This window comes from Eptesicus fuscus, chromosome 12, assembly GCF_027574615.1.
Source record: "Eptesicus fuscus isolate TK198812 chromosome 12, DD_ASM_mEF_20220401, whole genome shotgun sequence".
Lineage (NCBI taxonomy): Eukaryota > Metazoa > Chordata > Mammalia > Chiroptera > Vespertilionidae > Eptesicus > Eptesicus fuscus.
Genome location: NC_072484.1, coordinates 60,416,636 through 60,441,958, shown reverse-complemented (window position 1 = coordinate 60,441,958; position 25,323 = coordinate 60,416,636). Strand labels below are relative to the sequence as shown.

Genomic DNA, 25,323 nt, shown 5'->3' with positions numbered 1-25,323 from the left:
TCCTTTTAGCAGGAGGCATATTAATATCTGCTGGTCAAGCGGAGTTCTGCTTTATAATTTAAAATAAACTGCCACATAGCCTCAGAATTAGGGCAACAAGCAAACATACAACTTGAGAAATAGTAGAGAAGGACAACTAATCTCACATTGTACTTAGTAACTTTACACCTAAATGACTCTGACAGATAATTATCTTTTATTCTTCCGAGTACCTCTTAGGGCTGAATAACCCTGTCAGGTTATATCTATATGCTATATACAACTAACTGCCCCACTCAATTTATGTCCATTTTATCTGGTTTTATCTTGAAATGAGACGTTCTTATTGTCTAAACACATCCTTAAATTGACTTAAACGAGGACTACAGGTTTTACTTACTCACAGAGCCAGGTTTTATAGTGAGGCAAAAAGCAAAGTGCACCGAAAGCCTCGAGTGCTGGCTCTGAGGGCTGCTTCTGCAGCAGGAGACTTGTTCACTGTGCACTTGTGTGTGACACAGACTAACTGTGACAAACAGACGCGCTGTGCACTTGTGGACACAGACTTGCTGTGCTCTCATACAAACAGACTTGCTGTGCACTTGTGCAAACAGTCCGTGCACTTGTGCAGAGTGGATGTGCACTTGTGTAAACGCTTGCTGTACATCTGTGTTAAGTAGGCTGGCTGTGAACCTGTGCAAATAGGCTATCTGTGTACATGTGTAAATAGATTGGCTGTGTACTTGTGCAAAAAGATTCGCTGTTCACATGTGCAAATAGACTAGCTGTGCACTTGTGCGACTTACTATTATCCAGGTCTCAACTTCCCAGGCAATAATATGTAGGAGTCAGATGAAATGATAGAGAACTCAAATTTTTTTTCTTGTAAATATAGTCTGTCAAGAACTGAAGGGACAAAAAAAGAACTGTTAAGGGTCTGAGATTTTACCCAACTTTCACATTAACAAGTTACCTGCCCTAGTTTCACAGATGTTGGCAGGAGATATGAGACACCTAGGTCAGAGATAAAGGACTTCATTACTAACAACTCAGCCAGTAGCATGAGCTTCAAGTTGCTGTTGGTCCCCTTGTCCCTCAAGTCCCATGGGAGCAATACAGAGGGTCCAGGTCAGGCTGCACATGCAGGAGGTCTGGGTTACATCTGAAGAACCCCGAGCTTAGGAAACCCAAACCTTTTCTTATGGGTGTAAACAAACCTGTCTGCCTTTTGCTCCAGAGAGGTACACTGTCTTTAGTATATTATACCAAACAGTAAGACAGCCTGTCCTCTGCTCCAGCGGCAGGCACTGTCTCTATCTTCCAAGGCTCTTCACTATACAAACACTCCTGAAAAGACAGCCCAGAACAAAGGCCATCAGGGCCTCTGCTGGCAAGATGTACCAAAGTATGAGAGCCCCAGCGAGAACTGCATCCCAATGGCCTCTAAACAATTCAGGTCCCATACATTTCTCTCATTATAACTGGACTCAAAGTTAGATGCACAATGAGTACGAATAATGGATTTCCAAGTAACCCCTATAGGAAAATTTTCCATTATCTCTACTAAAATCAAGAGTTGTTGTTTTTTTTAAATGAAAAGTAAGGTTCTTTGCAGATCTCAATTCTGATTCAGAGTATACTGTATAAGTACTTAATCTTCAACAAATTTACTCAAAATTAGAGTAAAAATTTATCTAACTTCTCAACAGTAATTTGACTACAAGTACTTCATTCAATTTATCTAACTTCTCAACAGTAATTTGACTACAAGTACTTCATTCAATTCATATCAACTATAAGGGACCCTGTCAATTCTTATCCAGCATTCATTCTCCTTTCTTCTTTCCCAACAGCTCCCCAAATCACTAATTTCATTCAGCTATTTAATTCTCCACAACTTGTGGGTCAGGGACAGCTGATCCCATCCCTAGACCCAAGAATACATGTAGTGTGTGTGTGTGTGTGTGTGTGTGTGTGTGTGTGTGTGTGTGTGTTTTAAAAAGAGCAGGTTTAGGTTCACAGCGAAACTGAGCAGAAAGTACCAAGATTTCACATATACTCCCTGTCCCTTCAAATAATCTGCCCCCCACCAGAATGGCACATTTGTTACAACTGATGTACCTATATTGACACATCATCTCATCACCCAGAGTCCACAGTTTACATTACAGTTTACTCATGGTGTTGTACATCCTATGGGTTGGGTCAAATGTATAAAGACATGTATCCACCATTATATCATACAGAGTATTTTCACTACCTTAAAAATCCTGTTCTTCCTATTCACCTCTCTCTCCCCGCTAGCAACCACTGATCCTTTCACTGTTTATACAGTTTTGCCTTTTCCAGAATCTCATCCGGTTGCAATTATACATATTGTACTTAGCTTTTTCAGGTTGGTGTCTTTCACTTAGTAATATGCATTCCTTCCATGTCTTTTCATAGATTGATAGCTTTCTTTTAGCACAGAATACTTTTCTATTGTCTGGATATACCGCAGGTTATTTGTCCCACTGACTGAAGAACAACTTGGTGGCTTCCAAGTTTTGGCAATCCTCTCTAATAAAATGGTAATATGCAAATTAACCATCACTCCGCTACATAAGCCATGCCCACCAGCCAAGCCACACCCATCAGCCAATCAGGGCGAGTATGCAAATTAACCCAAACTAAGATGGCTACAGCCACAGAGAGCAAGGTTTCCCAGGTAACAGAGCAAGCCAAGCTTTCCATAGCCGTTGCAGGCCTAAGCCTCCACTCAAGCTACAAAGTTTCAATTATAGAAGGTAAACAAATTCAAACAAATGGCGGCAGAATGGAGCTTGAGAGAGCAGGCCAGGGTTGCTGGCGGCAACAGGGGAAGCAAAGCTTTCCACACACCCTGGCCGGGCTCACCCGCTTAAGGCTACAAAGTTTCAATTGTAGAAGGTGAATTAACTGCCACAGAAATGGCTGCCGCCCCGGAGGGAACAGCACGCTTGGCTCCACTCCAGGCTACAAAGTTTCAATTGTAGAAGGAAAATAAATCCCAGATACCAGGGCCTCTGCTTGGGTTGCCAGGGTGCGTGGCCGGCCTGCAAACCACCACAGGCCCCTCGCTCAGGCCGCCCCACGCCCCAAGGGAACCCCACCCTGATCCGGGACACCCTTCAGGGCAAACCAGCTGGCCCCCACCCCGTGCACCAGGCCTCTATCTTTTCTAATAAAAGAGTAATATATAGATTGATCATCACTGCAACACACAATATAGCTGCCCCCATGTGGTCAAAGATCCTGCCCCCATGTGGACACAAGATGGTCACCACAAGATGGCCAGCAGGGGAGGGCAGTTGGGAGGCACCCGGCATGCAAGGGAGGGCAGTTGAGAGGGACCAGGCTTGCAAGGGAGGGCAGTTGGAGGTGATCAACCCTGCAAAAGAGGGCAGTTAGGGGTGACCAGGCTGGCAGAGGAGGGCAGTTGGAGGTGATCAACCCTGCAGGAGAGGGCAGTTAGGGGTGACCAGGCTGGCAGAGGAGGGAAGTTGGAGGCAAACAGGCTGGCAGGGGAGCAGTTAGGCATCAACCAGGCTGGCAGCGGAATGGTTAGGGGTGATCAGGCTGGCAGGCAGAAGCGGTTAGGGGCAATCAGGAAGGCAGGCAGGCAAGCAGTTGGGAGCCAGCAGTTCTGGATTGTGAGAGGGATGTCCCAGATTGGAGAGGGTACAGGCTGGGCTGAGGGACAACCCCCTGCCATGCACGAATTTCGTGCACCGGGCTTCTAGTTATGAATAAAGCTGTTATAAGTATCCATGTGCAGGTGTTTGTGTGGACATAAGTTTTACTCCTTTGCGTACACACGAAGGAGCACTATTGCTGGATCGTATATTAAGAGCATATTTAGTTTAGTAAGAAACTGCCAAGCTGTCTTGATAAGTGAATTTACTGCTTTGTATTCCTATCAGGAATGAATAAGAGTTCCTGTTGCTACACAGACTCACCAACAAGTGGTGTTGTTAGGGTCCTGGATTTTGGCCATTCTAATAGGTTTGTAGTACAAGGGTGCATCTTCATTACTCCAAATCATTATTTCTCAACTAGCAACACTAGCATCACTTGGAATTTTTTTTAGAAATATAAATTACTGAGTCCAACCCCAAACCTATTACATCATGAACTCTGGGGTGGGGGCAGCAACCTATCACTTAAAAGCCTCCCAGGTGATTCTGATGTAAACCAACATCACTGAAGTACAGTGAAGTTTAAGAATAGGACACTAAGTCAATCAGTTCATAAAAATTTCCCAGTTATTATTACTGGTACTTAATTGGCCTAACAGATTGAAAGAAAGGACTTATATTCTATGTTTGAGAAAACGTTTCTCTCTCCCTTCTGTCATATTTGAACAAGTGTCCTTTTCTAGTTGCTTCTATGACTATGAAGTGGACCAGCTTTGGGTTAAAGCCAATGCAGGAGAGATTTAGAAAAAACTAAAGTCCCTGGTAATATTGCTGAGCCACTAAATCAACAAACTGCAAAGTGTGATTTATCTATGGACTTCCTGTTACTACAAGTTAATAAATTTCCTTATTGTTTAGTCTATGAACTGGCTTTCTGTTACTTGCAATCCAAAACATCCTGAGTAAAACAGTTTATTTGTAAAGTCTGCCCTAATGTTTATGCTTACTTGTAGAACTTCCTCCCTACACTGTTCTACGAATCTCTTCAAGCTTTGCTTCATGTAAATATGCCCTTACATTGCAAAGCAATGGGGAGATACAAATTAGAAAGTGATGTCCATGAGGCCAGAGTACTTACCACTGTGTCCCCAAAGCCTAGGAAAGTTACTCTCAAATAATAGAGTATCAATAAATATTTGTTGAATAGATTAATAAATGAGCAAGAGAATGTTGAAAAATACCTTCTAAAACAAGATTGGAAATTGAGAAACCACAAGGAAAACAATGGTTTAATTACTCACGCTAATACATATCTGGCCATCTACCTAGAATGAATAAATTTATATTTGGAAAGTCTAATGAAACTTTTATCATATATTAATATATATGGATAGTCCTAAAGGATAAGATTGATTTAACTACATACAATTTTAACATTTCTCTTTAAAATGTACCACGAATAAAGTCAAAAGGCAAATGGTGGAATGAGGGAAAATATTTATAAAATATATATGACAAACAAATGATTAATAACCCTACTAATAGAAACCATTCCTACAAACTGAAAAGGAAAAGATTGGAAAACCATCCTAAATATAAAATAGTAATCTGATGGTGAAAAACAAAACAAAAAATGTCAATAAACACATGAAAGAAAATGAAATACAAATTAAAATAGTAACATACCATTTCTAAATCAATAAACTGACAACCAATTTTAAATAAGCTTTAATATATAGTGCTCAAAAGCATGTTCAGTAAGTTCTGTTCTCACACCTTGCGGGAGTTTACTAGTAACTTTCAAGCCTTCTGGAAAGTAATGTGAGATCTATAATATCTTAAATGCACTTTGGCCCACCAATTCTACCTTAAAAGTGTAATCTATAGAAATAAAATGTTTTATTATAAGGAAATAACTATATAGATTTTTATTTATATATTACTTTTTATAGAAAATAACAAGAACATATCCATCAAAAAAAGGAGGGCTGGATAATTAGGGTATAGATACTCCAGCATAATAAATAGTTACTACTAAGAATGAGTTAAATATGTTTATATTGCATTAGACTTTAGCAACCAAAGCGATGTTCAGAAAATATTTAGACATGTAAAGTAAGTTTGCAGAATACTACTATGTACAATATGATCTTATTTTGTTATAATTAGTAAGGAGTAGACCTGGGACATACATTGACATTTATATCTCTAGATGGGCATAGAGAGAGACGCTGAAGGATAAACACCTATATATTATCTCCAGGCAAGGGACTGAAAGAAAGTTGAGGAAATCTACTAATAACTATTTTATCATATATTTCTGTATTTTGCCTCATATAGCATATATGATTTCAGTAATTAAAATGGATAATTAACCAGATATAAACATTAACAAATCAAATGTTATTTATGATAAACTCATGATCCAAATTAATAGCAATATAGCCTATCTAAAGAGAAGTGAAATAACAACATATACTATTTAATGAAAAAAATAAATTTATATATATTTTATTGGTTTTTAGAAAGGGAGAAAGGGAGAGAAACATTAATGAGAAAAAGATACATTGATCCGTTGCCTCTGTGACTGGGGATAAAACCCACAACCTAAGGTATGTGTCCTGACAGGGAATTGAACCCCTGACCTTCCTGTGAACAAGACAACACTCCAACCAACTGAGCCACACGGACCAGAGCAAACAGAAATATATTTTAACATCTGTATATTCTCTACTGATTATTTATACTAGAAAGGGGTTTCAATGCCAATTATAAATATGTATCTACAGTCACTTGTTTAGATCTATATGAAAGAAATATTGCTATTTGGTCGGTAGAAATATTTTACATATTTATATTACTTTTATTTCTCATTCTACAAGGGTAATAACATGGATGAAAGATCAGCAATTCTGACATCAAACAGAGCTATTATCTTTCTTATTTTAATAATAGGTATAACCTTACTTTCTAATAAAATGTCTTGTATTTGTAGTTTTAATTTCATGTATATGCATTATTCATTTTTAAAGCTTTCTATTCACTTATAATTTATTCTAATAGGTAATGTAATCACCAGTTCTTTATATTCTTAAAATTAATTTGTAAAAAATATTATACAAACAAAGGAACATGGTTAACCTTTATAAACTAAAATTTTGACATATCATCATGCTTTTATAATCTGTTGTTATTACGGTGGAGGTTTTAGCTCTCATCTCTTTTACCTAGTTTGAACAACATAAGCAGCATTATCCTTACAGATGAAGTAGGCAAGTTCTATTTTGGAGGCCAAATATCATTGCATGTGTTAGGATAAGTTATCTGTCCACATTAATGGGGACAAATAAGCTGAGAGCAGGTTTGATAAGAGAGTGCATCTGAAAATGCTTAGGGAACAATGAACAGAAGTACACAGCATGTATAAGGTCAAAGATAAAATCCACCTATTTCCCAATTCATGAAATTGGTTCTGAACAAGCTGAGTTTGAGATTCCAGGCACAAGTAAATAGCATACCTGGTTGGTTAAGAGTGAGTGAACTTTTCCTAATATGTCCTGAAGACAAAGGCCATTCTGGAACTAGCTCTTCTGCCCTTGGGTCAGAGGCTCAGAATACAAGTCTGCCTCAGAAGCAGCCTTCATAGTGAAAGATTTTACCCGTGTATTTCAATTCCTTAGAACCACAGCATCATGACCCCATCACCAATCTCATTCAATAAGGGTCCTCTACCTTCCTGAGATCTGTAGGCAAATGAGCAAAGGGAAAGGTATCCCCTGAGACACCTGGGTCATACCCCATAGACTGCCTTGCTACTCAAATCAAATGATGGTTACCAAGCTCTGTGTGTTTGGGGCAAACTTAGAGGTGTTACAGTATTGGGCAGTACCCCTCACTCTTCGAAGAGTTAAAATGTCCAAAATGTTCACCAAGTCGCTAATAATTGTAACATGTCCCATACCACCGAGTAACAAGATCTCACCGGTCAGTAAAACATTCACATTCTGTTATCTTTGCCACTCCAGGTCACTACGTTGTTCTATCCTGATAACACTTGAAGAATCAAAACGTTCTCCCAGTTTCTAAACATGTTGTCATTTTTTGAATGAACTTGAGAAGATACATATATCTTTTGTTTTACTTAAGGCAAACTGCAACTTGATGTGTGTGTGTCAAACAAAACCCAAACTGCTCGGCTTAATAATTCTATTGGGAGATTTTTGCCATAGTAGTATGTATCCTCAGTTGTAACAAGTTTCTTAATTTTACAAAAGGATCAGAATTTATTAGCCAGCCTACTTAGAGTTCAGGGTGAACCAGGTGAACCAAGTACTCTGCTAACCATTTTTTATGCCTTATCCCATTTCATTCTTCCAGCAGTGCTATGAAGAGGTACTAGTACTGGTAGAATATTGACTAGAATTATTAGAAAACTTAGATTCAGGACATTTTAGTAATTTGTTGAGGTATTTTCTAGCTCAACCCAAGACAGTCAGGCTTTAAAGTGAAGAAAGTTAACCAATAAACATTTGTCTTCTCTAAATATGTCCAACATATTCACAAAGCAGTGACAAAATTACAAACCTTTGTGGTAATGTAGACTGGTCAATCATACTACAAATTATATATTAAAAAATCTATAAATATGCAGTACATATTGATTATGCAGGGGGTCCTAGTATGTAAATGCTTACATAGAGACCATAAAATACAACTCTACTGCATCATACATTTGATAAGGCATTTAATCTGATACAAATTAATAATTTCATTGATAAGGCATTTAATCTGATACAAATTAATAATTTTTTGCTAAATATATGGGATTTGGGATAAAATTTAGATAACCCTGGGTCTCTTTAAATATTGTGCAAAGAATATTTAGTAGCTGTCATCCTTTTTCTAGAAGACTCTGTTGTGGGAAGCAAATGTATCACTAAGCATTCCAGTGGCCTCAGGACCATACTCAACATACTATAGTTGGTACTCAATAAGGGACAAATACTGATAGCATTGATGCTTCGCTGTGATAGCAAAACCCCCTTTACAGAGACTAATGGAATTAGAGCACTAGAACCGTGGTTGGCAAACTGCGGCTCGCGAGCCACATGCGGCTCTTTGGCCCCTTGAGTGTGGCTATTCCACAAAATACCACGGCCTGGGCGAGTCTATTTTGAAGAAGTGGCGTTAGAAGAAGTTTAAGTTTAAAAAATTTGGCTCTCAAAAGAAATTTCAATCGTTGTACTGTTGATATTTGGCTCTGTTGACTAATGAGTTTGGCGACCACTGCACTAGAACAAGGGATCTGCGCAAGCTCCTAATTGACAGACCTACCTACAGGGTGGGGCAATAGGTTTATAGTATGCATGAAACATAGAGTTTATTCTTTTTTAAAAATATATATATATATTTTATTGATATTTTTACAGAGAGGAAGGGAGAGGGATAGAGAGTTAGAAACATCGATGAGAGAGAAACATCGATCAGTTGCCTCTTGCACAACCCCTACTGGGGATGTGCCCACAGCCAAGGTCCATGTCCTTGACTGGAATAAAACCTAGGACCCTTCAATCCACAGGCCGACACTCTATCCACTGAGCCAAACCAGTTAGGGCCAGAGTTTATTCTTGTATTATTTATTAATTATTGTTTTGGTTCCATATGAACAACTGTAAGCCTACTTTTGCCCCATCTTGAAAAAAATGTGGCCTCAAATAGTTCTGTGATATTTTTCAGTGTTAGACAACCCATCAGAGGCACAGCTGGGTGAGGTAACTGATAATCTCCAGATCTTTTCATTTTCTCAAACTCCTCAGCTTATTCGAAGCTACACAGGAAGCTGCCTATGAAGGCTTCCGAATAGGGCCTAGAAGAAGTACCGTACTGCTGGTATGCTCATTCTTCACAGCCCAGGACCCTGCCTGACACCTTTCTGGGAACCATCTCTGCACTCACTTAAAGTCAATGGATGACTAAAAACAACTGTGCTCTTTTGTCTGACCCTTTTTTAGGTTATTTTTATTTACCTATTGAATTTATTAGTAACATTGTTTAAGCACTTCTAAACCTCTCACACAGATTTCTCTGTGTGGCCCAAGAGTTTAGATGGGAGAAAGTGCTGGATTGAGGTTCAGGTATTACAAAGCCTGTGGGGCATGAAGATCTGTAAGGAAGGAAAAGAATATATTATAATACATAAGGTGCCGCATTGCTACTACGTTATTGTCCTCTGCCCAATTCAATGCCTTATCTCTGAAGTCTAATAGGGAAGATACTTTTTATGCTCTTCTAATGTTTATAATTTAAAAAGGTTAATGGCTCAATGTGTTGGAAATGCATTAAAAACATAATGCCCCTTGGCAGAGCTATTTTAGCATTAGAATTAGAACACTTTAATTTTTCCCCTGGTAAATAAACTTCTATAAAAAATAAATCCTGTTCCATTCAATGAGGTCCTTGGCCTGTATTCCTTCTGAATAACAGCCATTGTTAGATCTTAGACGAGTTCCTAGCTGCTCCTGAGGGCCCATGGGTCAGCCCTGTAAGTCCAAACACATGTTGTAAAGCCGGTAGCAGCTTTGTACAGAAAAGACAAATCTGACTATCCTTGATTTAAATCCAGTCTTGGCAGTGTTTAATTTCAGATCAGCACCACTGAAACCAGACAGTTGTGTTTTTTTTTCCTCTCACAAGAGGAACTGAGAGTAATACATAAATAGACATGGGCCGGCCTTCAGTGGAAAGCAGGCATCATGCAGTTTGGGCTTTGTATAAGGCCCCCCTGCCAAGAAACTTACTACTCATTTCCCATATGTGAGTCTCATTCAGGTGTACTTAAAATGAGCCACATTTCACAAACAGGGTGAATTAAAATTTAAAAAACAATATTAACCTAAATCTCATGTGGTTTAGACTGGACCTGGTGGGAAAGAGTGTGCTTCTACGTAAACCACACTAAAAGACTTTCTTAGGTCTATGATAAGACAATAAAGAACTTCAGCTTTGTAGTTAGCAGAACATTCCCATAGGCAAGGATGCAGGACCTCTGCCCTGAAGGGTTGCGGATCCCTTGCTCATGTACAGACGTGTTCATCAAAGTGCATGGGCAAGACAGGAGTGGGCTGCACAGGTACATTTGTTCCAATGCAACAGTACAACTACCATGCTGGAAACAAGAAGAGGCGATACAGGAAAATGTCCATCCTAACAGGATGGCACAAACAGTCTCTCTCAGACCAAGGAGCATTGGAAAATGAGTGATTGGAAGGAGATGAAACATATGTCCCACCTCTTGTGTCACTAAAAGTACTACAGATGAAATGGCTATAACCGCATATCATCAAAGCAACTGAGTAGAACAAAACCAAATGTTAATGTAGCACATATTCAATGTTTTGATTATAGTTAGTAAAAGGTTCTGATTGGCATATATAAAACAAATACATACCTCTACAAATGCGTATTAAACTCACCCTTACTAGTTTAAAATAATGGTATATTACTTTAAAAACCCTCTAATTTCTTATATCACTCTTTATTATTGACCTATAGAAACCCGACTGTTAATGGGATGGCTATAACACTCTGACATAGTACTTCTAGGTACTTATTTGTCATTCGGCTCTCTGGAAACACAGCAGCACTACCTTCTTCAGTAGGCAAGATTTCCGTAAGTCATAAAGATAAAGGATTTTTAAACTTTAAGAATTATTAATTTAATTGAAAGCCAAAATTGGTACTTAAAGTCTCAAGAATCCCATAAGCTAAGCATATGTTACACAATTATCAGAGTAATGAAAAGGGTACAGTTACACATGCTATAATATGAATGAATCTTGAGGACATAATGCTATACAATATGCTAGCCACAAAAGGACAAATTCTGTATGACTCCACCTATATGTGGTACACAGAGTAGTTGAATTCATAATTCATAGACACAGAAAGTAGAGTTGTGGCTGACAGAACCCAGGGAAGGAATTATGGTGAGTTAGTATGGGTACAGAGATCCAGTTCTGCAAGATAAAAAGGTTGTAGAGATCGGTTGACTTAACATTATTGAACTATACACTTAGATAGTTAAGATAGTAAATTTTGTTATTTTACCACAATTAAAAATTTTTAAGGTAATATTTTAATAATCTCCTGCCTGTCCACTCTCTATCGCTTTATCTATTTTTCTTCAGAGCATTTATCATATTATATATCCATGGATACATATTTGTTTATTGCATGTACATGTTCCCCTTTCTGATACTCCCAAATTTATCAGTTCTGAATGCAGGATCTTGTCTTCTTATACCTTTAGGGCCAGCGAATGTACCTTGCAAATACGGTGTTCAATAAATATTTTAGGAATAAATTTTTAAAAGGTGTAATCATTTGTTTTTCAAAGATTTTTAGTTATATTAATTCTAAAGAACACATTCAGTTCAGCTTTTTTTTCACTCTCACTAGTCTTAATTGTTAAGTCTTGAGTTTATCATCATCCTTCTTTGACTCCTGGGGCCAATTATTAGCAAGCCACTTAACCACAGTTAAACAATAACTAGGATACATAAAAAGCAATATCCCAAAATAAAACACATAAAAAGTCCACTGTGAAAATTAATCCAACTGCATTATCCGTTTCTCTTTTTCAAGTAGCTACCACTTAATGGCTTGTGATATACAGGCTGCACATAATTATAAGAACAGAAGATGTAATAGAAAACACAAACTAAATTGCATTTTGCTTAACTGGTTACTGAAGTAATTTCAACTCTCTGAGGTTACCCAACCATTGCTGAACTGAGAAGTTGGAAAATAACTAGATATGTGTTTAACTCTTGAAACTAGTTCCTGACTATAATCATTAAAAAAAAAATACACCATATAGGCAGAGCACTTTTATAACTTGTAAAAATACCTTTACAGATAATATATAATCCAATATTCAAAAGAACCTCTGACAGGGCAGATGTCAGTGCCCTTATTTAAAGATGAAGAGGTACACCTGGCCTGTGTGGCTCAGTGGTTGAGCATAGACTTATGAACCAGGAGGTTGCAGAATCAATCCCCAGTAGGGGGTATGCAAAAGGGAGCAGATCAATGATTCTCTCTCATCATTTATGTTTCTATCTCTCTCTCCCTCTCCCTTCCTTTCTGAAATCAATAAAATATATTTTTTTAAAATAAAGATGAGGAGGGACATTGACACATGGAACAGACTGATGATCTCAGAGGGAAGGGGGGCAGGAGGGCAGGAAGAGATTAACCAAAGACTTATATGCATGTATACATAACCCATGGACACAGACAATAGTTCCATGATGGGGGCCAGTGGGGGGAAAATGCTTTCAACAATAAAGATAAATTAAAATAAAAAAGATGAGGAGGTAAAACCAGAGAAGTTAAGTGATTTGATCAAGGTCGGAATTTCAGATGCCCAAGAAGCAAGAACTCTGGAAGTGTGCTACAATACAATTCTTGCAAGAATTCGGAGCAGGTAATGAGATTGTATCTATTAGCCACACATGAAAATCAATTCCACTGCACAGAGCAGGACAATAAATAGTGATCTGGCCATTTTAACGCAAGAAGCAAAATAGATTTTCATGGATGTCACCAAAACATGATAAGACAGATCTCATTGGTTCAGCACAAAAATGAAAAGAAAGCTTGTCCCAAAGAAACAGATTTAATTTCATAGAACGAAAGAATGATGTCTGTCATCAAGTCAATGCTCAACTGCAGAAAATTCTATGAGACCATATTACAAAACAGTGGTCCTCAGATATTCAGTGTATCAGATAAGTAAATTTCTAAAACATCTAAGGTAATGAGATCAGGTTGCCAACATCTAACTCCTTTGATTGAAAATGTTAAATAATTTTAAAAAATTTTAAATGGCAGTTAACTTTTATTAACCACTAGCTATATGTAAGATCCTCTTCTAAGCACCTTCTTTCCATTATGTATTAAGGCGCCATGCCCACACTACAAGGCACATATTACTATTATCTACAACACATATATGATGATGATCACCCCTGTTTTATAGATAAGGCAACAGAGGCCCAGAGAAGGTTAGCAGTTTTCCCAGGTCACATATATAGTTCCGGGCAGAGCCAGGACTCAACCTGAGCAGCCTGGTCCCAGAGCCTGTGTTCTCAATTGCTGACTCTGGCTCTAGTACTCTCTGACATCATCATTTCATAAAAGGGATATTTTGCCCTGACCAGTCTGGCTCAGTGGATAGAGCATCGGCCTGCGGACTGAAGGGTCCCGGGTCCGATTCCACTCAAGGGCATGTATCTTGGTTGCTGGCACATTCCCAGTAGGGGCTGTGCAGGAGGCAGCTGATCAATGTTTCTCTCTCATCGATGTTTCTAACTCTCTATCCATCTCCCTTCCTCTCTGTAAAAAAATCAATAAAATACATTTAAAAAATAAAATAAAAAGGATATTTTAGCATAAAACCCAGGCAGGACATCTCAGAATAAAAGCTACATCTTAAAATTTAATCTATTTAGCAGTATTAAAAACTCACTATTTTTATCCCCTTTTGCTCAGATTTTTGTAAGCCTCCACTGCCTGGCAAAGCAGGACTTGATAAGCATAATTATGGAGTTCTTGGGCAAAGATAACATAGGAGCAAAATTCAGACTATCAGGGTAGAAACATATGATGCACCATCTCAATAGAAAGAGAACAACACAGGAATCGTAGAATCTTCATATTGAGATTCTTCAGGTTCAACCAGCTCAATCCTCTTCAGAGTACAGGTTCCCTTCTACACTGTCAGGTTATGCTGGAATGGATAGGCCATTGGAAAGCCACTATTCATGATTCAACCCTAGACAAATTTGTACAGACACTGTTCTTCTCTACTACCTTTCTAATTTCTTTCCATCATTCCTCATTAGTTGAGCAAGGTTCCAGAACCATTCCTATTCTGGGTGCTATCTCTTGAGCACAGTCTATTTTATGTTCTCTTTCTTAAAATGCAGGAATAGAAATAAACACAACAGTTATAGGGAAGCTAAGCAGAACTGGTAGAATAAGACTATCACCTCATTTTGCTTTCTTAATACAACCTAGGATTATATTAGATGTTTTGGGGGATGAGGCAATAGCCTCATATTATAGATTCATATACATTTAAGCCAAACACTCAGTCTCCTTTTTATGTATGATGTTGCTAATTTTTATTACTCTAGTTCCATACTTGTACTCTTGGCTTTTAAACCATACCAGATGGATGTGGAATTATTCCTCCACAAGTTCAAGCTGGCCAAGGACATTTCCACCAACTCTGCAGAATGTGTAGAGTCCCTCCCAGCTTTTGAGACCCATGACTTGCTCTTTATGAATCCTAAGTGCTCACAAACCATCTGAGCAATAGTCTGCGGCCACTATTCAATTTTTCAGTCTATAGTTTGCAGCAGTTGTCTTTTTACTTGTAACTCAGACAGCTTTCCACAATGTCCCACTGCTCACCAACAGCAGTCACCAGTCTTATCTTCAGATTTTCTCAAAGGCCTCAGGTCAAGAGAGGGTGAAAACATATTTCTTCCTCCGGTAAGAAGTCTCATTTGACTTCACTTCCCTCACCCACATACTATGCCTCTTATTTTAGTTCTGATTCTCTCACCTAACAATTCCTAGGCCTGACTTGTTCAAGTACAGCCATTTCAAAAAACATTTAATGTCAGTGCATGACTCACCAGAAATAGTGTCAACGGCAGGTTGCAATGGTAAGAGGAACAGAGTGCTTTATCATTGGGCTCCCTTGCTTAAGTGAGGCTTAGTACTTTAAGATACAGTGTTGGCATGCAACTATCACTTCAAAATTGGGTTTAGTTTTTTAAATAAGAACTGTCAAGCTATTATAAAGGATCCCTGTCTCTTTGAGAGTTATATATTTACACATCATGCAGCAATAACAAGAGGCTTCCTAAAAACAGAAATGCATGCATTGTACTCTAGGGAAATGTATATAGTAATTGTGTCAATAACTGAAGTATACAGGGAGCAAACCAAGAGAAAAGACAAAATATGTAAAAACAAGGGAACTAGAAACATAAAGTAGGTGGGGTTGTAGGTGGCTAGAATAAAACATTGTATCCTCTCCCCAGTCTTGAGAACTGAAATTCTAACCTTCTTTTCGAGAGAGAGGGAGACTTCACTATATTGGCACACCCCAAACAGGATTCCTCAAAATAACACTGAAGTGGACTAATACTGAATGTACTGCTTACAGAGCATGCTCAGAGAAGGACAGAGAATATGAAGGCTCTCAGCCCATCCGTAATAAGGAGACCACAGTATCTGCCCTGGATACTATATAGGCAGTTATAAAATAAATTACAGATTTGAAAGAAATTCCTATATTATAAAATTACATGTACAATGTTTTCCACAGCTATTGTTTGCATTATAACAGATAAGAAATTATTTCACAAAAAGGAAGGGACATTTATTCATCTAAAGAGAATGAGGAAATGACATGGCTTACAGAGTTGAGGAGGAGAAAGGGTTATCAAATTCCTTCCTCCTTGGACCCGCCAATCAGGGCTGTGGGGACAACCAGTCCAAATAGCAGTTCTTATTCCAGAGACCCTGCACTGAGAGTGACATGAGCATGCCGGTGTGGATCTGGCAAACACACTCGGGCCCATCACCTATCCCCAGAAGAAGAATTTACTTTCTCCCCTCTCTAACAAAAACCTTAAAACGGGGAGAGATCAACCAAAGGACTTGTATGCTTGTATATAGGCCTAACCAATAGACACAGACAATAGGGGGGTGAGGGCATGAGTGGGGGAGATGCAGGGGTAATGGGGGGATAAGGACACATATGTAATAACTTAATCAATAAAGAAATTTAAAAAAAAACTTAAAACAACACAAACAAAAAAACTAAACAGAATTTTTTCCATGAGTTTTGAACTTGTAGAAACAGTATACTCCAAATTATAAAGAAAAAATGAAACATCTACAACTGTTAAGGTGTAACCATGTCTCCTACCAATCAGGGTCAAACTGTACTCTCAGTATTTTTAAAACTAAAAAAGAAATGAAACAGTGATATGTGTCTTCTTAAATAATGCTATCTGAATGATCAATTAACTCCATTAAAAATTTATGGAATCTCTTCACCTGAACCCACAATTGAGTATAAAGGGGCTGTTCATTTAAATAATCAAAGACACTTCAGTATCCCAATACACAATTTCTCTCTACTTCTGGCGAGAGAGGAGCCACACAGAAACAATACCATCTCCTCTAATGGGAGCTACCTTCAGGTTTTGATTTTTACAGGACTCGCCATTTCTCTGTCCAACAACCCTACTTTTATTTAAGCTGCAGAGCGGGTTCAGCACAGTCAATTAGAACTATATAATCTAAGCTCAAAGACGGCATGCAGCCCACAAATCACCCCTGCTTATTTAACAAATGGGCTCCATGTCATTGGCAAGCAGCCCTCCATTAAATATCCATCAATAAAAACACTGCTTTAAAGCTATCTCTTAGATGAAATCTATTATTCCAAAGCTCCTCTAGGCTATAAACCTATTAACTGTGAACATAAAACAAAGGGGCCAGGAGGAGAGGATCTGACCTATAAACAGACATCATTAAAGCAGGTATCTGTCAACGTTAGTGATAATTCCTACTTGAACTGTGTGATACTCATGGGAAGGTGTAAATAAAGAATGGTAAGAGAAAGGAGTGGAAACTGCCTGAGAGATACTCCAAGCCTTGAGGTCCCAAAATCCACAGGTTGTTGGGCTACTGTGGCCAGGCAAAGGGAATTATCTGTTCCTGTTCAGGATGCTGCCAGAGCTGGGGGAGCGTTAGGCACCTGATGAACACCAATGCTGCAGGTCAACACCCACAAAGACAATGACAACAGTCCCGCTTCCCACACTCACCAGCACACTTGGTTCTTGTTCTGAGGGCTGGCCCAGGAGATCCGGTGCCACCCTCCCCTGGCCTGGTGAGGAGCACGCTGATCTCATACTCTGTATCCGGGTCCAGGTGCCCGATCTTATAACTCGGGGAGTCCACTGGCTGCCGGTCATTCCAGCTCCCACTTGCCGTGCAGTATTCCACCTCTCGGGCAATGATGGGCCCGTCACCATTGATGGAGTTGGCGTTGAGTTGTATCCACAGGTAGGTTGCCCCCACTGAGGCCAGCTGAGGTGGAGCAATTGGAACTGGTGGTTCTGAAAAGCAAACCCAAGAACCATCTTTCAGACACTCTGGTCTTCAGTTTTGAAAGAGTTAAGCACAAATCAATTATGAAAATACAGAAGACATCAACATTTCTGGAATAAATTGCTTAAAACTGTTTTGTTAAAATATATTTTTATTCGTTTCTGAGATGAAGGGAGAGGGAGAGAGAGATAGAAACATCAATGATGAGAGAGAATCATTGACTGGCTGCCTCTTGTACGCCCCCTATTGGGGATAGAGCCTGCAACCAGGACATGTGCCCTTGACTGGAATGGAACCTGGGATCCTTCAGTCCACAGGCTGATGCTCTATCCTCTGAGCCAAGCAGGCTAGGGCTTATTTAAGTTATTAACAAAAAGCATACTGATACAGGTTCTCACAATGTCCAAATGTGTGAAATAAACCATTTTTAAAATCTAAGCTTGCTCGAGTCGGTATATCTCTAGTTTCTTTTAGAACACCTCTCATTTTTCTCAGCTACACAGACTTCAAAGGATCTTTTCCACTAAAAGTAACTTCTTAAAGCTCTCACAAGTGGTAGTATTTAAGCTCTAGAAGGTACTCTATTGTCAACCTCCTTACTGAGAATGTCTTTGAAATCATCAAAGGTGCTAGTTATCTCTATCATTAAATTCCACTTCCTTATCTTTATAGTCAAAATATCATCACTTTAAAAACAGGGCTGAAATTATAGTTTATTTCATCATAAATGCACATCCAGGAAGACTCATTCCCAAGAAATGATCACAGTAGATTCATTTAGCTTCAGGAGAAGCCAACAGTATAGACAACGAAGTCCACCATGCTGCTGTTCTGGGCACTTCCAGTAATGGATCTTATTAAATCAGTGAACAGAAAGGAAAGCTCTGAAGCAAAGCACAAGCTATGCCCACTTGATGAAACTCTAAGTAATCAACAGCAAAGACTCTTTACAACCCAAGAAAGTCACTCATTAAAACCTGAGACCAACTCGTTTTCCATATGATTGTCTGAGAACAGATAATCTTATTTTAAATAGCATTCCCAGTATATTATTCAGGGGCTAGTTGAATGGCTCTTCATTCCATATGCCAATGTCATTATGAGTGGTATTACACATTATATTAGGAAAGAAGATAATTGTATAAAATATTATATTAATGAATCTCCATATTAAAAAATAAAGATCCAGTGATTTATTTTAAAAAATATTTCTGCAGGTCGTTGGTGCCTCTTTGGTGTGTTTTTGCTTTCAACTCCCCCTTGAGCTCATATGAATGCATGGAAAATAAAGCACGCTACGTTTCATTATGCTTACGCAGGCTTGCATGACACAACTTCTCTCTGCTCTGTGGCACATGCGCCTAATTGATCACAGTCATGTTTCCTGCTGTATGAAACCTCAGGACAGCTAGTACCATCTGACCTTGGCTTCTGAGATGATACCAGGTGATCCCTAGACTGACTAAAACACCAGCAATATCAGTTCCCTTTGCTGGGGTGGGGTATCTTTGTTCTTTTCTGTATTCAAGGTGCATACTGACTTTCTAAAAGAGCTGGGGAATCTCAGTAGATGGAATCAAAATAAGACACTAAAGGATTAATTTTATTTGGTGGAATACCAAATTGGTGTAATTTACTAAAATATTGTTCCTGTTGTTTATAAATTACAAGTTTCTAACTTTTCATTTTTTTAATCGTTCTGACTCAACTCATAATGATTTAACATCAGTTTATTTCATTAGGGTGATTCATTGAAACAGGACATGAAACGGGCCTTTTATAGTAGATCATAAGACATTTATGCAGCTAGATTGAAAGAGCAGTTAGTTAATTACTCTAATGTTGCAAATGCTAGCAAGGATAGCTGAACTGCCATTCAAAATACAATTCAGGGGCAAGGCCACAAAGGTTAGTAAGCACACCAATTCATTTAGGATATTATTATCTGTAGCCTAAAATAGACATATCTTTAATGCTGGTCCTGAGAATATTTTCTCTACTGATTCCCTATTAAGAAAACTACCAAATATGTTAAATCAAATGAGAGATGTAACTAGAACCTGGAAATAATTGAAATAGATATTCAAAAGGAATTGTGGGTTGCTGGAAACATCAGTACAAAAATGTCAATATTTAAATTTGAATACATTTCCCAAAGGGAAGGAAATAAGGAAGGGAGGGAGGAAAATCTATACTAAGCGATAAAAAGCAATTTAAAATATTTGATTCAAATGAAAGTGAAAAGGCATCATAACTAATTCTAAATCATACCAGCAATAAAAGAATTTATACACATATAGATAACATATTTCTAATTGATATACATATGTGAATGCCTAATACATATCTCATATAATTAAATAAGATATTGATATATATGATATAGACATGATTTTGAAAATTATATAAAATATTTTTGTTGTTGATTACCAAAAGCAATATTACCAGAGGGAAAAGAGGGTGGAGGGAGGTTGAAGAGGGGATAAATGGTGATGGAAGGAAACTTGACTTGGGATGGTGAACACACAATATGTATATAGAATTGTACCCCTGAAACCTACATAATTTTATTAACCAATGTCACCTCAATATATGCAATAAAAAAGAAAAAAGAGCAATGGTAGATATCAATAAGATAAGAAGAATAGTTAAAAAGTGACCTGGGCTTCATTTGGGAAGTTGGCACCAAATCAGTGTGTGGCCGTAAGAAAGTTATACACTCTATGGACTGTAGTTTTTCCCATTAAAAAAGAAAAAGCTAGCACTCCAAATATTACATGCCTATAAAAAACTGTCAAACTAGATACAGGTGGCCTAAAATGTCATTGTGTCTTTTAAAGTAATCATCTCAAGGTAATACTTTATTGAACTAGTAGAATCCAGCATGGTATCTCAGCCTATATAATAAAAGCGTAGTATGCAAACTGTCCCCTTGACCAGGAGTTCCTTCAGGAGTTCGACCAGGGGGCGGGGCCAGCTGGGGGAAGGGAGGGAGCCCCTGGCCAGCAGCGGTGGCAGGAGGCCCCAGCCGGTGGGTGATGGCAGCAGCAGGCGGCTGGGGGAGGGGAGGGAGTACCCGGCTGGCAGCCGGCTGCTGCTAGGCACCCTACCAGTGCAGGAATTTCATTCACTGGGCCTCTAGTTTTAAAATAAAATATATGCAAAATATGGCCATAAAATAGTAAATGGGGGAAAAGTCAAGTTTCAGATTTGAGCCATGACTACAAGCCAGGTGTCACAGGCTTTGGCAGTCTGCAGGGGTGGGAACAGGCGCCTGGATATTTGTATCACAATGAGCCAAGGTGCCTCTATGCTGTCGTACGACAGGAAAACTTATGCTGCATAAGGGTGAACATGAACCCACCCACTCTGTGGGTTTGTTTGATCTATCAGACTAGACATTTCTAATTCACTTACAGCTTCCAACAAATTAACTTTTCCACAGAGGCAGTTTTTAGAGAAGTGACTTGACTCGCATCGTATTGATCATAAAGCACGATGCCTCAAAAACACGGGCTGTGGCTGGTCACTGCAACGCTAATGTAGCAACCATAAATCAGGAACCGTCACAAGGAACTAAACCAAGATGAAAATTACGGAATAACGACGACAATAAAGAACTGAGCCGTGGAAACACCGTGGCTGCTCTACTGGATGGGTTTGCAAACAGTGTCCATTTTCTACAGGGAGACACCTCACCTCCCAGATGCTCAGCAGAGGCTGGCGAGCACGCCTATGAAGTGTCTCGGTTTCCTTACAAATACCAAACCTAAACTCAAACACTAGCCAGAGCAGCTCGTAAAAGATTCTCTAGAAACCAAAATTCATGGGATCCGATTTGGCAAATAATTTTCAAGCAGATATTCGGAGTGTACTTCCTGACACCGAACACTCTTGCTGCCCATTAAGAATGCTGGAGGGAGGCTCACCGGTAAATGTTTTCTCTCATAAGCCAGGGGTAGGGGTGACTGGTACCGGCAGCAGTGATTCCACAACAGAAGCACCTGCCAAAATCACCTCTCGATTTTGTAACGGACTATCTCCCTCAAGCTTCCGATTCAACATGGGTGATGTGGGGGAGGGGAGAATGGGTAGGCAGGCATTTATATTTTTTTTAATTTGGAAAAGTCCTACCGACATGCATTCCCAAATGAAGAGCACTAATGTACTGGAGCAGAGAGGAAGAATCATCCTGTCCTCCTCCCCCTCCCTATCAGGCACCAACAGGTGCTGGCTGCTTATTGGGCACCCTGATCTAAGTGCTGTTCACAGACTTCTTGCTTGTGGTCCTTCTTATAAGGCAGGTAATATTTTATGTCTATTTTATAGATGAAGGAACAAAAACACAGAGAGAATAAGCTACTGGCCCACGCCCACATGGCTAGTGCCGGGGTTTGAACCCTGCAGTCTTTAAAACCGCCTATATAAAGAACTTTCCTGGCAAAAGCAATAGCTCATTTAAAAGAGATCAATTTTATGTTCCATATTTAGCAAATTCAGGGGGGAAAGTTTAAAAAACAGGCATCATTCTATTCTGCTGAGATGAAACAGCAATGGTCTGGCACACGTTGTCTAAACATCTCTCATGGTACATCTAAAAGTCCCAATTATCCTGTCTTGGACCAAGACTTGCCTTAGCAGTTTAATACTATAAACTCCTCAGCTCACATACAAAAAAGCATTAAGCAAGGTAAAGAAAACTTATCCCTCCCCCTTTTTTTCCCCTCATCCCCAACCTTCCTGAATATACCGGCTCAATTTTTCAGTCATGCAAAATATGGTAATAGAACCTAACTGTAACATTATAAATGTTAACTCAGAATTATCAACATGGCTTGTGTGATATGACTGAGCATTTTTATACTGACACTGCTTCATTTTATTAACCACCCTACTATCATAAACACCCTGGCTGGTGAATATTTGCATTTTAAGTGATTTTCTATCAGTAAAAAAATTTTATTCCTTAAAAATATTTATAGGTTGTAATTTCTGTATACAGAGTTGGAAGGAGAACTTGCCAAGAGCACATTCATTGCTTCGCATGCAACTAAACCAACGTGAACAAAATACATTTTTCAAAAATATTGCTCACGTGCAAAATTTGTACTTAAAAAATGCAATCCATCAATATAGCCTGTCAACAAACTACTGTTCAGAAACATACAAGGATAAGTGTGAGCTTAAAACAAATAATGAACTCACTACCGTGTAAAATACCTATTTTAACAGACTATTTGGGTGGGTATAAAAATACATTAAATACCTTTAACTACCAATTCAGCATAGTTTGATATGCCAACACCTCCTTCTGTGCGAATCATGCAGCGGTACTTTCCAGCATCTCGTTTTGTCGTATTCACGACATTAAATGAAGCTATGAATCGTCGGGAGCTAGTCACCTTTATTTCCTTCAGAGGAGCATCTCGTACATCAATGCCCTGTATAAATGGGGATGGGGAAGGCAAAAAGAAATAATATCAGTTGTCATATCAAAACAGCAAGACACCTGATGACATATCATTGATGTTAATTCCAAACAGATCTTGGTTCCATTGCTTATTACCCATGGGCAGTTGTTCCAGGAGAACAGCTGGCCAGGAAACTGAAATTCTGCTGTATCAACAATTTCAAGATTGAGGGATGCAAAATTAAGTGTGCAGACATGTCTTGTTTTTGCCCCTTCAAGATATTAATTATGTTAAATTAACTCAACAGGAGGAGAAAAAAAGCATATGGAAAAATTCTTTATTTTGCTCCCAAACTATCAATATTTGGTCTTTTCATAATACGTTATCATTATTTTCACGCTTGGCTAGGAAACAAAATTAACTCACACGTTACCCTATGACTGACCTCATTTTATATATGAACAAATAAACAATTTATAAAGAATTACATTAAAAATGTAAGTAGGCATTAGCATATTCCTTCTTGAGTAGGTTTGTAGGACTAGTCCAAGCTTTATGATACTGCTCCTGAATGTACACAATCCAAGCAGAAGTATATGCTTAACGTTACCTGATACTGAAATGCAACAAGAACAGCTCTTTTTTACATCCCATAGTCTCAGGACCACATAAAGCAGGTCCCACCACTGGAGCAGCTTCATCGTATACTATCCCTGATACATTAAGTAAGTTTTTAGTTTGCATACTTGGAAATCCATTCTATACTGTCTAAAGTGTAAAGCCTAAAAGAAGTTTACCAATTTTAGTTTTTTGTGTTTTTTTTTTTTTTTACAATTATCAGGAAAGAGACTATATTTAAAATGCTATTTGTGGGTGTTAAGAGAAAACAATGCGCAAAGACCTTAAAGCTAATGCATGATGCCACACACTATATCCATTTACTCACCTAGCAACCATTTTGGGGTGCCATTCCCATGCTATCATTGTGTTAAGACACTATTAGGCTCACAACAATAAACTAAAGAAAAATGGCTTCAGTTAGTGGGAAGTATAAGCCTGAATACATAATCACCAACGATGGCTTAAGTAATGAAGGGACAGATCAGGTGGCAGCCAGAAATCACAATGTGACCCAACTTTAGGGACGGTGGCCTTGGGAGGTCAGTTTGAGGAATTGACATTGGAACTGAGATCTGAAGTAGGCAAAGGGGGAGGGGACAGGAGCAGGAAGCTGGAGTGGTGAAAAAGAGCTGAAGGTCTTGGATGTAGGTAAGACAGCCAGTAGAACCAAGGAGGGAGGCAAGCACGTTTGCATTCAGGGACTTGCAGGCTATATTAAAATGCTTGTATTTATAGTTATGAAAGTACTAGTTTACAAAACAACAAAACTCATATGTATTATTTGGTGATTTAAATTATGAAAAGTCCTGCCCTAGCTGGTTTGGCTCGGGGGATAGAGCGACAGCCTGTGGACCCGAAGGGTCTTGGTTTCGATTCCAGCCAAGGGCAGGTACCTTGGTTGCAGGCTCCTCCCCGTCCGGAGCTTGTGCAGGAGGTAACCAATCTGTTTCTCTCTCATCGATATTTCTCTGTCTTTCCCTCTCTCTTCCACTCTCTCTAAAAAAATCAATGGGAAAAATATCCTCAGGAGAGGATTTAAAAAAATAATAATAATAAAAGAAAAATAAACTACTTAAAAAATTAAAAAAAAATAAAAATTTAAAAAAATTAAAAGAAATAAATTATGCAAAGTCCTTAAAAGCTTTTATTTGTGATATTTTCTTTGACAGAATGTCCTAATGGACATGACTGTGGGAGTTAGACTGACCAGGGTGTCAAACCTAACTTCAAGGTGATTTATCTTCCTAGAGCCTCCCTTTGCTCATTTGTAACAAGAACATGAAACAACTCACTTTCAGGGTTGTCATGAGAATTTAAAGATGCATTCAAGGACACTGGCATACTGACTGGCACCACACATGAGTTCAAGAAGAAAGGCAGACAAACTCTCAAAATACCACCTTTTTACTGAAGCTGCAGAATATGGCTGATGTGCAGTAACAATGGGCTCA

General features: G+C 38.7%; 1 protein-coding gene across 1 annotated transcript in view; it reads right to left on the bottom strand.

Moving 5' to 3' along the window:
* PTPRM (protein tyrosine phosphatase receptor type M) overlaps positions 1-25,323 on the bottom strand; it is a 650,464-nt gene that overhangs the window by 316,943 nt on the left and 308,198 nt on the right. The window contains exons 6-7 of the mRNA XM_008159881.3: positions 23,107-23,281; positions 17,555-17,848 (exon numbers count right to left, since the gene is read on the bottom strand). Coding sequence (XP_008158103.2) covers positions 17,555-17,848; positions 23,107-23,281 — 469 coding nt within the window. The remainder of the gene's footprint in view (positions 1-17,554; positions 17,849-23,106; positions 23,282-25,323) is intronic.